This window comes from Eubalaena glacialis, chromosome 7 (genome assembly GCF_028564815.1).
Source record: "Eubalaena glacialis isolate mEubGla1 chromosome 7, mEubGla1.1.hap2.+ XY, whole genome shotgun sequence".
NCBI lineage: Eukaryota > Metazoa > Chordata > Mammalia > Artiodactyla > Balaenidae > Eubalaena > Eubalaena glacialis.
The window spans coordinates 89776305-89790225 of NC_083722.1; the positions used below are offsets into that span (position 1 = coordinate 89776305).

The 13921-nt window shown below is 38.4% G+C and overlaps 1 protein-coding gene across 1 annotated transcript; it reads left to right on the plus strand.

Moving 5' to 3' along the window:
* The first annotated feature begins 503 nt into the window (after positions 1-503).
* On the plus strand, positions 504-9655 carry KBTBD8 (kelch repeat and BTB domain containing 8). Its single transcript, XM_061195512.1, has 4 exons — positions 504-519; positions 1185-1395; positions 5372-6486; positions 9192-9655. Exons 1-4 carry the CDS (start codon positions 504-506, stop codon positions 9653-9655), a joined length of 1806 nt encoding a protein of 601 aa, XP_061051495.1.
* The last annotated feature ends 4266 nt before the right edge of the window (positions 9656-13921 follow it).

Consider the following 13921-nt stretch of genomic DNA (forward strand, 5'->3'; position numbering starts at 1 on the left):
TCATACTGGAAGCTAGTCATTGGCAGGAGATTTAGGAAACGAAGAACAAGGTGGAAAAAAAAAAAAAAGATCCGGGGGCCTGGAGAGAGGCCTAAAATGGGGAAATTTGCACTTAAAGAGCTTCCCCTACCCCAGCCTCTCAGAATGACAGCTCTCCTCAGCCAGAAGACTACCTCTCCCTGCAGGCACTGCGCGCTCCACAGACACAGGCTGGCGGGCTCCCTGCGCTCCGCCTCCGCCCGGACCGGCCAATAGGAATCCCCGGCTTGGGCCTCCGCCCTACCCGGACCACGCGGGAGCGGGGGCAATAAAACTACATTTCCCGACGCACCTGTGCGCTCCTCGTGGCCAATCGGCGCCCGGAGTTCGGAGCTTAGGGGCGGAGCCGGATGCATAGGCCACCCCATTGGCTAGGGGCGGCTTAGAAGAGCCGGAACCCGGGAGAGAGAGAAGCGAAATGACATTTCCTCTTTAAATAGCTGGAGCCCGGGCCCCGTCGAGAAATGGCCGCGTCGGCAGGTGGGTCGTGTGGTGGCTTGGGAGGTGTGGAGGGGAGGTGGGCCGGGAACGAGGCTCAGGCTGCGAGCTGAGGCGGTGGCGATGAGGAGCCAGAGAGAAGGATGGAGAGGTGGACAGGGATGAGGGGAGGGAGGATGAATGGCGTGGAGGGAGGTGGGCGGTCCGGCCGGACAGGGATGGGGAGGCCGGGTACCCGCCGCCGCTCCGACCTGTTCGCAAGGCGGTTGAGGGGGCACTGGCGGCCGCCATCCATCGAGCTTCCCTCGTGAGGCTCCTGCCCTTCGCTCTCAGCTGGGACGTTCTGGCTGTCGGCGGAGTCGCCGCAGACACCTCGCCTGTTCTGCCCGCACGGTCCCTCTGCGAGCACGGGGTTTCGGGCTCGCCGGGCTCCCAGAGGAGCAGGCTGGTGTGTGAACTTGCATCGCAGCTCGCTCTTTCCCAGATCCTACCTCGCGGTCCCATTGGGGGTGTCTGTGTACGTATATGCATTTCTGTAGCGGAGAAAAAACAAGCCAAGCGAAGAAACAAACAACTCCCCGCCCCATCCCACACACACCAAGGAAAAAAAAAAAAAAAAAAAACCAAACCAAAAAACAAAAAATAAAACCCGCGACGCCGAAACTGGCTCCGAACTTCTTGTGGTTGTATGATTTTTCTCCTCCTAGATTTAAGTAAGTCTTCCCCAACACCGAATGGGATTCCATCTTCAGACACAGCCAACGATGCCATGGACCCCTTCCATGCTTGCAGTATTCTAAAGCAACTCAAAACAATGTACGATGAAGGACAGCTGACAGACATTGTAGTGGAAGTGGATCACGGGAAAACATTTTCCTGTCATAGAAACGTTCTTGCTGCAATCAGCCCTTACTTCAGGTATGATGATGGTGGAAACCTCTATTGATATCCTCACCAAGTTCCTTTTCTCCCTCAGTATTGCCCACTTGATTTTTATTACTGAGATGCAAGAATGAGATGAAACCAATGCATTTGTTTCCTGAGAATAAATAACAGGCCCTATTTTATTTTATTTTATTTTATTTATTTATTTATTTATTTATTTATTTTTAAATATTACTTTATTTATTTATTTTTATTTTATGGCTGTGTTGGGTCTTCGTTTCTGTGCGAGGGCTTTCTCTAGTTGCGGCAAGCGGGGGCCACTCCTCATCGCGGTGCGCGGGCCTCTCACCATCGTGGCCTCTCTTGTTGCGGAGCACAGGCTCCAGACGCGCAGGCTCAGCAATTGTGGCTCACGGGCCCAGTTGCTCCGCGGCATGTGGGATCCTCCCAGACCAGGGCTCGAACCCGTGTCCCCTGCATTGGCAGGCAGACTCCCAACCACTGCGCCATCAGGGAAGCCCCCAGGCCCTATTTTATTAAGCGCTCCCCCACCCCTTTTTTTATTTGACAGATTCTTCTAGAATTCAGGTGGTTGGTTTTTAAGTTAGTGAACATGTTTTTGTTTGTATGTTTCAGAAAATCTAAAATTGCACTGCCCAATATGGCAGCCACTAGCCGCATGTGGCTATTTAAACTTCACTTACCTAAAATTAAATAAAATTAAAAATTCACTTCCTCACGTACACTAACCACATTTAAAGTGCTCAGGAGCCACATGTAGGTAGTGGCTGCCACATTGTACAGCCCAGATACAGAACCTTTCCATCACTGAAAGTTTTATTGGACAGTGCTAATATGAAATTTGTTCCAAAAATTTATCCAGGATTTCTTTCGTGCACATGAACTCTTTTAGAGTTTAAAACAAATTACCCACTTAATGGATTGTTTTAATGCCCTGGGGATAAGAGCAGTGAAATGAAAAGGAATGAAATACAGTTTCTATGTGTCTTAGGCCCCAGACTAGTGATTATTTCTTAAGATTTCCAGAAGTATTTTTAAGCTAAGTTTTCATTTTCATTTATATTCATCTTTATACATCATAAAACTTTGTAAAGTAAAATTTCAAAACTTGGGTCTAAAAAATAATTTCGTACTCTAAGATCAGTGATAAAGGCAATTTCCTGTTTGAGTTTAACTTCTTTTGTTTCAAGTGCTCACTTTAAGCCTTTCTGTATTCAAAAATGGTGCATGAAATGACTGTGAAATAATTTTCTCAACCTTTATAGGGCATATAGCAGTGTAGTGTTCCAGACAGTAGTTTCTGGTTCCTCTTTCTCAGAATACTGTGTTAAATATAGTCACTTCAGTTTGCTGCTTGTGATGTAACCATTTAGACTTGCGTAGGGTAGGTCATTGGACTATTAAGTATTAACCATAACGAGGCAGTGAGCTGGAAAGAAAAACGAAGAAACTGGTATACACAGAAGGTATGAAGTTGGGCCTCTAATGGAAAATGCTGGTGAGATTCATTTATCTAGGCTATCCATTAGATATGGTTAGGTCATTTATGTGTTTAAATATTTGTCACAGTTACTGCTTATCAAGCTCTGGGCAAGGGTCACTCTACATACATTACTTTATGTAGTCTTTACAATCCTGTCTCTACATAGTTGTTATTCCCATTTTACGTGTGAAAAAACTGAGGCTCAAGGAGGTTAAGTGACCTGCCTAAATCATCTGTCTAACTAGTAAGTGGCAGAGGCTGGGTTTGATTCCAGAGCCAGGCTTCTTAGTCACTGTATGACTTTTAAGGAACAAGGGTGGGTTCTCTTTAAAGTTTAATATACAGAAGTGTTCAATGTATATTAGATTTGAATAGTAAAAAGAAATAAAGTGAAAATGTCTATATCTCACTGTAATTCTATATTCTGGCTTATATCATTTAACTATCATACTTACTTAAAATTAGTTTTGAAGACCTGACAAATCACTTGGAAAGAAGTATGCTACCGTAGATTTTCTTAATTTCCAAGCAGTTAAGGAAATGCTTGAAAAACTTTCTAAGCATAAGATATGTGAATTCAAATGAAGATATTTGGCTAGAAGACTTAAGGATTAGGTTCTTCTCTCTTGCTAGAGCTGTTTGTACAGAACTTTCTTGGTACCATTGTTGCTCCTTATGTGAGTTGTAGAAAGTCATACTTACTTAATAGTTTCTAAATCTTGCATCACTGGTGGAAGAACAGAATAGCTTGAAATCTGGCATGGCTGTTTCCTGCTCCCAGTGACTTGTCAGAAGTAAAATTCGTATGATTAATAGAAACTTTTTGCTGCTCAGGGTTTTGTGTGGGGAAGTACTCCCACTTCATATCGAGTTTACATAAAGAACCTATTAGAACAGAGGAGAACTTGAGTGTCACGCTGCTCCTGTGTGTGAGACCAGCTTATTCAAGTCAGTAGTAGCTCCCATGATAAAGGGCTATGTGGTAATGTTCTCCTTTGGGAGTTAATCTTTGCCTGATGAAGGGCTTTATTTTTCTTTTTAATTGGGAGCTGTATAACTGAGTTTTTCAGCACCTGAATTGAAAACCAGCTCATACAGTGGTACATCTAGTTTCTAGTCATTTAAGAAAAAAAAGTCTGCATGATATTAAACTTAAAATTTACATAGTAGAAGTAAAAATAGGACTCAAAGGACGGTTAGCCCAGGCAACAAGCTGGGTCCAGGTACCCTTGTATACCTCCAATATTCCATATTGCATTTTTGAATTAATTTCATGTTTTTGATGAAAACTTTAAAAGTGACCGGAAATCTTCCCATTCAAGGATATTTTTTTCATAACATCACACTTAAAAATAAAATAGGAGGGGTCTGGATCTGAATAATGAAGTTTATCAGCAGTGTTAGGTCGGTGTCTTCAACAGACATCTATTAAGCATCCTAGGGCACGCAGTCCTTTTCTCTAGAGGATTTTAAAAGACCTTTTGATTTTATTTTTTTATTTAATTTTAAGAACAGCCTAGAAAGAAACCTTAAAGGAGGGAAAAGAAAGGCAAATGATGTTTATAAATGACTAGCACTTTAAATAAAGAGCCAGGCTTTTGGCTACTTAATGTTTTGGCCAAGAAAGTACCATAAATGCACAGATAATTTAAAAGAAAAAAAAGAAAAGAAAAAAGCTTGGTCTCAAAGACAGAAGTTTGGAATTTTGAAAACCATTATCTTCTCCAAAGAATCAGTTAATTCTTAAACTCTCTTTAGAAGTAGGTATTATATTAACCCTACTGTAATCTTTATTTATATACAAACATAAATAGGTAAAAATATGGTAACTTTGAGTCAAGCAAAGGTTTTCAGAATATCCAAGGATAAGTGAATTGATGTTCTTTATATTCTTTGTAATCATTAAGGAAGCATTCAAGGATAATTATTTTAAAAACGAGTAGGTAGAAAATATGAACTTCTGAAGAACATCTTGTTTTTCTAAGTTGAAATTTTTAAAGCTATGTTTTGAGCACAGGTTGCCTTGTAAATTTCCACTGGGTCATGAGAAGTTTTATTAGACAGTCTCTATATGCTAATGTGTCACATTGACACTCTATGGGTATTCTTAAACTTTCTGACTGACCTGGTGATTGAAGATCTCAAGTCCCTAAGGCATCTTGACCAGAAGCCTCGATTGGGCTCCAAGGGAAATAAGATGTCCTGGAACATTCCATGCCACCTTCTGGTGTGCTTTAATTAGGTATACTCTCCTTTTCTCAGAGTTGGCACCAAGTGGACTGACTGGTCCTGAGAATAGGGTTTTTTAAGATTAGCCAAACTAAATTCTTCTGCTAGATGATCAACTTTTATCCGCTTTCCTGATATTTAGGATATCGGGAAACACATTAGGAAATATTTTACAGTTTCAAAATGTTATCTTTGTGGTAACTTTATGTTTTTAAAAATTTGCCATAATAATTTTTATTTATAGCACACATAAATTCACCACTCTTTCCTTCCTAGATCCATGTTCACTAGCGGCCTTACAGAAAGCACTCAAAAAGAAGTTCGAATCGTCGGTGTTGAAGCTGAGTCGATGGACTTAGTGTTGAACTATGCCTATACCTCCAGAGTTGTTCTGACAGAGGCCAATGTTCAAGCCTTGTTCACTGCAGCTAGCATCTTCCAAATTCCCTCCATCCAAGACCAATGTGCTAAGTACATGATAAGTCATTTGGACCCACAGAATTCTATTGGGGTCTTCATCTTTGCTGATCATTATGGTCATCAGGAACTCGGAGATCGATCTAAAGAATACATTCGTAAAAAGTTCCTGTGTGTCACCAAAGAACAAGAGTTTCTTCAGTTGACGAAAGAACAACTGATAAGTATCCTAGACAGTGACGATTTAAACGTAGACCGGGAAGAGCATGTTTATGAGAGCATTGTAAGGTGGTTTGAACATGAACAGAATGAAAGAGAAGTGCACCTTCCAGAAATTTTTGCCAAATGCATACGTTTTCCTCTGATGGAGGACACCTTTATAGAGAAAATTCCACCTCAGTTTGCACAGGCTATAGCCAAAAGCTATGTGGAAAAGGGACCATCCAGTACCAATGGCTGTACACAGAGACTTGGAATGACTGCATCGGAAATGATCATATGTTTTGATGCTGCCCACAAACACTCAGGAAAGAAGCAAACAGTGCCTTGTCTAGATATATTCACAGGAAGAGTGTTCAAACTATGCAAACCACCAAATGATCTAAGAGAAGTTGGGATTCTCGTATCACCGGATAATGATATTTATATAGCAGGAGGGTACAGGCCAAGCAGTAGTGAGGTATCCATCGACCACAAGGCAGAAAATGATTTCTGGATGTATGACCATTCCACTAATAGGTGGCTATCCAAACCGTCCTTGCTTCGAGCCAGAATAGGCTGCAAACTGGTGTATTGCTGTGGTAAGATGTATGCAATTGGAGGGCGAGTTTATGAAGGCGATGGGAGAAACTCACTAAAATCTGTGGAGTGCTACGACAGCAGAGAGAACTGCTGGATGACCGTTTGTGCCATGCCTGTTGCTATGGAGTTTCATAATGCTGTGGAGTACAAAGAGAAGATCTATGTTTTACAGGGTAGGTGCCTAAGTGATTTAGTTTTTCATGAAAGGGTAACAGGTCAAATTGTGGTTCACCCACTCATAGTAAAACATAAGTTGTTCCTGTTCATTGAGGAATGCCTCTGGCTTTCTTATCATAAACTATTTGTTGGAACAGTCTGTTCTTTAAAGGACCAGTAAAGAAAATAAACTTTTCAATCAGAAAAGGCAGGTTCCTAAAATGATCCTGTGTTTTATGTTCTTACTGTGTTTTGACATCATGCGGAATAAGTATTTTTGAAAATATTTTTTCATAAATAATAGTTCAGGATTTGGGAAAAACTCTTTCAGAGCCATTTTAAAGACTTCAAACAAGAAAGCAAGTTTGATACATGACTTTTTTTCTCTTCAATAGTATATAATCAAGAAATGTAGCACCTACTTTTCTTATGGAACTTACTTGATTAGTTTAAAAGAGAAAAAAGAACAAAGCATCAACTGCAGTTGTACTATTCAGTTGCCAAAGAATTTTGTATAAGCCTTACGATCGCAAAGTTTATGAAACTTAATTACAAAGAGTTTTCAATTACAGTTTTCAAGATTTTAATTTCACTGCAGTTGATGTTGTCATCCATAACATTGTTTTCAGTTTTTTTTCACTGAAAAACTTTGAGATGTCACCTTTTTCTTGCTGTTAACATTGTAAGATGAGAGGGATGATAATATACTTAGCTTAAAAATTTTTGTTTGAATGATTGAAGACTAGTACCCCGGCAAAGATGATCTAGTAGAAATAGAAAGAGGAACTTAGTAAGAGCAAATAAGATATTTGATTCAAGGTTCTGATTTGTGCTGACTAATGTTTTCCTTGTGTTTGGATTCTTAGTTGCTTGAATGCTGAATGCGGTGTTGACAGTATCAACATCCTTATTCTTCTTTTGTGTTTCTTAACTGCTTATATATAAATGTTTTCCTTACACTGACTACTCAAATAAAACAAGGAAAAGGGGGCAACTTCCATGTAGACACATGTGATTTTTTAGGTCTTTTCCCATTCTGTTTTTTTTTTTTTTTTTTTTTTTAATATTCTTTGCTCTTATCCTTTATTTGACTTAAAATTTCCTAGAAATGCCTAAACCCATTTGTTTAAACTTCAATGTAAAGTTAATTCTCCAGAGGGAGTAGTACTCTCTAGTGCCTTATTTTAGTTGACTAGAAGCATGGACATGATTTAGGTTTGTTGGTCTTGCCAAAAAATGGAGTACCTGAATGGATGTAAAATCTATCAAGTGTGGTTGAATAGGTTATATCATCCAATATGATGAAGCTCTCTCTTTATATATTTTGGTTTTACTGGCTAACCAGTTAGTTGATAGAGATAGAATTAATTAGATGACTCCCAAAGGGAATGTAAAGGTTGTGTATTAATGTAAATACTAAGGCAAAGTAACAATGAATTAATAGAATTTTAGGGCTGGAATGAACATTGTTTAATCTGAGATCGTATTTTATAAAAGAGAAATCTGAGGCACTGAGGGTTTTCTTAATTGCCCACCACTGGTTTTAATTTATTAAGAAGACTTTAGATTTAAAAAATCAACTTTTAAAATGTATTATCTTTCCTTTTTATAAGAAATTTGTAGAGAGGTAGTACATGGTAGAAAGTGTTAATTCCTGTCTTTATTAAGAATCCTATTATATGTTAGTCAATAAGCATACGTAATATGCAGGCAAAAGCTAGGACTTTAACAAGCTATTTTGTGAAAAATTGAAATTACGGCATCACTTTTATTAAGTAGGCAGTTATATTTGTTGATAGGAGTTAACCTAGTTCAAAACAGTTTTCAAGGGGAAGCTCAGTCTAGAAGTAGGTACTTATAATCTAAACAAAGCCTCTTTATATAAATAAACTTGACATGAATAGTCAGAAGCTTATGCTCTACTGTCAGTGGCTATTGGAGTATCATTTAATCTGTTCATAAAGGATTCAGATTTTCATATCAAGGATTTTATACAAACGTCATAATTACCAAGCTCTTGTAAATCTTCACTAGTTTAATTCTTTTAGACATGTTTGTATTGGCAATCTGACTCAGCACACCCTTTCATTGTCAAAATAGAACTGAAACTGACTCATAGTCAAGTCCCATAAATAATGTGCGTGTTTTCTATCATCTTAAGGTCATGTTTTCTCCTCTTGAGTAGTTGTCTTTGCATTACACCAATGCTAAAGTAAACACATTAGTGGCCCATAGACACAAATCTGAACAATTCTATGTACTATCTTCTAATTAAATAATTAGCACTTAAATTTATAGTGGCTTACTCATGATTGAAGCTATATACATATTTTCATCTTACTGGTTAACCATTAGTAATAATGCTTTTTTTTTTTAGAGCTGGCTTCAAATAAATTTTCTGAAATACCCAATTGGATAGAGTAAATGAAACCAAGCTCTTAACTGTTATACTGCCCTCAAGCCAAACTAATGCCTCATACTTCCCCATTTTGAACACCCCAATTCAGGTTCACTCTAATATTATGTTATGTTGTGCATGGAATGAAGATGTTTTAAGCTACCATAATATTTAATGTATCTATGGAGATTATAAAAGAAATATTTTAGAAAGTAAAATATTTGGAAAATTATACCTTTGGGTCTTCAACATACAATCAAAAAGAGACATATAAATGTACATATTATTGTTTTTTCTTTTTTTTCCCCCTTTTTCTTTCTTTAGGAGAATTTTTCCTCTTCTATGAGCCTCAGAAAGACTACTGGGGTTTCTTAACCCCCATGACTGTGCCTAGAATCCAGGGCTTAGCAGCTGTATACAAGAACTCTATCTACTACATAGCTGGAACCTGTGGAAATCATCAGCGGATGTTTACTGTAGAAGCCTATGATATTGAGCTCAATAAATGGACTCGTAAGAAGGACTTTCCTTGTGATGAGTCCATAAACCCATACCTTAAACTGGTACTTTTCCAGAATAAACTCCATTTATTTGTCCGAGCTACTCAAGTGACCGTTGAAGAACATGTCTTCAGAACCAGCAGAAAAAATTCCCTTTACCAATATGATGACATCACTGACCAATGGATGAAAGTGTACGAGACCCCAGATCGGCTCTGGGACCTTGGCCGGCATTTTGAATGTGCTGTTGCTAAACTCTATCCTCAGTGTCTTCAGAAAGTACTTTAATGAATGGCAGGCCTTAGTGAGCTCACTGGCACCTTGTGCTCGAGGAAACTTAGTCTTTCAATGATACAAGAAGTGCTGTCAGTATTTAAGAAAGCTGAGAGAGTTTATACATGGAGATGGGTGCTCTTAAAGATGAGTGTAGGGAGGGATTTCTTTTCATCCTTGTGATGTTTTCATTTCAGTAAGCAAAAGGTAACAAAGTGCAATTATCAGCATTTTTTTTTTTTCTGGTATAAACGTAATCACATCATTCTAGAATTTTGTGATGAATAGTCACTGAGATACCAGATGAATTGACAACTATGCACTCTTAGAAGAGTGGTTAGGGTATTATGGGTTAGAGATATCCAAAATAGTTTGATGTGACTTTTTATTTTAAATACGGGTAAAAATCTGAGGCAATATCACTAGGACTTTAGCTGTGACCTCTCTACCACAGAGACGCACTAACTTAGATCCTCATTCTGAATATATGTATATTTGTGTACTGTTTTCAAGTGTACTGGATTTAAATGTGTTCTGTTATTAGAGTAGATTGAAGGAAAAACAGATCAGTCTCAGAAAGAGCTTTTAGTTTGATTGTTTTATATTTCCCATGTTGCTTTAAGTTAAGCTAAAGTTTTAAAGTAGCAGTTTTCTGTTGACAATTTTTTCAAGTGCTAACACTGTCTCATTTTTTTAAATCCTGAAAAGGGCTCAAAATCACAGGTGGCTGGTGCTAGTATAAGTTAATTCATGTGTATAGTTAGGTAGATTTAAATTGTCTGAGCCTATGCTTACCTTTCAAACTGGTATGTTAGTTTCATGGCCATAGTCCTTTACCTGTTGAACTCTTGTGATTTCACAGGGTTCTCTACTAGCATGATGGCAAGGTATGGCCAGTCATTGGTCTAACTGGATTCAATCTTAGAATAGTGAAAAGAATATTATACTCATTTTGCACTAACATGGGCCATTTTGTCGCCTAACCCCCTTTCCTATCCTCTACCTGTCCATTCAGTATCAGTACAGTGAAAGGTAACTTATTTCTCTTCTGCACAGAGCGTAATGTGAAGTTTTACTCCTATTTTTAAAATTCTGTTTTCCAGAAACATAAAACTCCTGCAGTAGTCTCATTTAATGGCTTTTACATTACCTATAACAAATAAAACCTCATTTTTTTTTAATTTTTGCACTTAACAGTTATGAATAATTTTGCATTGAAAACCTTGTTCTAGCTGAAGGTGATTGAGGAGGAAAAGAGTGAGTGAATAGAACCATAGCATTATAGGTACTAAATAGTTTTTCATATTTAACTGATGAATTTCTAACAGTTAGCTAGAAATATTAACAGAGGACAAATCAACTCATGTGTTATACATAAGGCAGTTATTTGGATCAGTAACTTATTTTTTACTCTGCCTGGAATAATTAATAAAGGATATAAGTATAGCCCAGAGTCTGTCCTTAACTGGAACATTTTGATTCTGTTAAAACAAACTGGCATGGTTTGTATTAAAAACTCTTGCACAAATGGTAATGTGATACTGTGAAACAAATTTAAAACATTGCCTCTTTGCATCACATACCTCGTTTTTCAGAAACTTTCCAAACTGCTTGTCATAGCCCTCTACAAGTAGGGAACGTTTCCTGAAGCCGAATTTAAAGTGGACAGCATTTAGAGAATTCACATTTTAAAATCTAGTCTTGGGAAGCTGGATACGTGCTGTCTTCTTGCTGGCCTTGGTAGTGTGTCTATAATCTCCTTATCGACTTCGTCAACTAATCACCTATGTTTTTTCTCCCCATTTTTTCTTTGTCTTCCTGCTGGTTTGGGGCTATTTCTGTGAGCATTTTGAAGCATCTTTACTGTGCTGCATTGCAAAGGGAGGAAAAAAACAAAGCTAAGTTTTACAAGAGATGTTCATGTAATTTATTTTTGAAAGCTTTGTTGCATATCTAAGACTTCCTGCCGCTTTTTGACAATCTCCTGTATTTATTTAGAAGAACGTGTTACTTGAAACCATGACATGAGAATATTGAGTTAATTTACAATGTGCCGTGTGATGCATAGGAGTACAACGTACTGCGGTTAATTCTGCAGTCGATTTATTCTATTGATCTGCACAACAGTTGATCCTTTCGCTATATTGAGGGTGTGGTCTAAGTATAGTGTGTCAAAGCCAAGGTTTAGAATTTGCTACGGAAGTAGAATATATATTGAATTTTGTATGAAGAACTATTTGTTTAAATTATATAGCTGGGATATTTTGCCACTTTTCAAATGATTTCAGAAGAGGTCCTAGAAAACTAAGATTAGTAATATGCGTGGGTCTTTGTTTAGATATTTAAGGTACATTTGCATAGTATGATGAGAATATAAGTAAAAGGCACAATGGGTACTACAGAATTAAAATATGGGGTGACAGATGCCAGTCCCACTTGACCTTTGTTTTTGCATTTGAAGAAAGTATGTAGCACTTTCCTATATATTTTTTACACACTGAAAACTGGACGTGGTATAACTATGTTATAGGAAAGTAGAAATTGTATTCTTTATTTTCCATCTTTGTTTTCTGTTATCCTACAAAGTTGATGCTTAAGCATCAAGCTGGTTTCATTGGTGCATGAGAAAAAGTGGACATGACCTGCAAGGAATCAGATTCCCTACGTGAAGCAGTTTAAAATGGCATTAAATGTTCAGTGCTCAGGTATGTAGTAAGTACTGTAGTCCTTTGGGGGCAAACGTGTAGATATTTTTAAACATTTTGCCATAATTGCACAATTTTTTGCATTTTTATCTGATGGCATTGTTTCTTATAATAAAACCTTTTCTGACTGAAAACTTCCATTGTCGTAAATTGACCTCTGACTAGTGAGTTTTGCAGAATTAAAACTGGGTGAAAATCATGAAATACCTTATATCAGGAATAGAAGGAGATTTTATTCTATCAAATGCCTGGTCTGCGGTACAAAATGAACTAGTTAACGTCACCTTATATAATGCTCTTGAAATTCTAAAGCAAGCTCACTCATATCGGTAGCTCCTTTGTTGAGTTGGTTCTGCCCACAAATTTGGTATCCCACTCCTCTCTCTCACAATTCATGTCTAATCCATCAGAAAATCCTGTTGCCTCTTCCTTCAAAATACACCTAGACTCTGACCACATACCACTTGCACCGCTATCACCCTAGTCTAAACTAGCCTACCCTGTCTGCCTTAATGCTGTGCCACTGAACTGGTCTCCTTTCAGTCACCTTTGACCCCTTGTAATCTATTCTGTCCTCCACACAGTAGCCAGAGTGATCCTATTAAAACGTAAGTCAGGTTACATTCTTCTGCTCAGATCCCTGCAGTGGCTTCCCATTTCCTTTCATATGAGAGCCTTTCCCCTTCCTTCCACCATCAATCTAAACCACACTGCTCGGACCGCACTGCCGTTCCACCCGCTCACTCCATTCCAGCCACACTGACTGCTGTTCCTCAGACACACCGAGCCCCTCCGACATCAGGGCCTTTGCTCTTGCCGTGTCTTTTTGCCACGGAAGGCCTGACCACTCATTTATTTTAAGTTTCTATTAAAACTCCAGAGAGGCCTTCCCTGACCACCTCGTGTAAGACAGAATGCCTTCCAACTCCACCCCCACCAGTACCACCCATCTTTTCCCGCTTTATTTTTCATCTATCTCCCCCCATTGAAATGTAAGTTCCATGAAGGCAAGGGATTTATTTTATTTCTCGTTCCCCTCAGCTCAGTGCCTCGGACATACTAGGCATTCAATGTTTGTAAAAACTGAATTTTCATTTACGTCTTAGAGCACCCTGAGAAGTGGTAGAACCAGTGCTATTGCCTCTATTTTATTAGATGAGAAACACAAAGACCAAGTGAATCGCTGAAGGTCATCTAACAAATGAGGGGCTCACCCGGGATTAGAACCAAGCTTTCCAATTTGACCTCAACCTAGTTTCTATGTGCTACATTAGTTCTAAACAAACCTGATACAAAGGCAGATCCTCTGTATTTTGTGTTTAATGGTTGCCTTTTCTGAGTCCCACCTTTTCCCCAACACTATTATTTATAATACCTACTATAATTTATAACTGATTGATTCTCAGCAAGGGAGTAGATGAAGTATGAAAATACCTTCAGTTATTCATCCTGCACCCCCATCATTATATCATTATGCTAATATACCACTGTTCTGAGTTCTGTCCCTCAAACAAGTTGAAGAAAAAAAAGGCTTGAGAAATACTGATTTAGAGTACTGTTATTTTGGTTCTGTGAA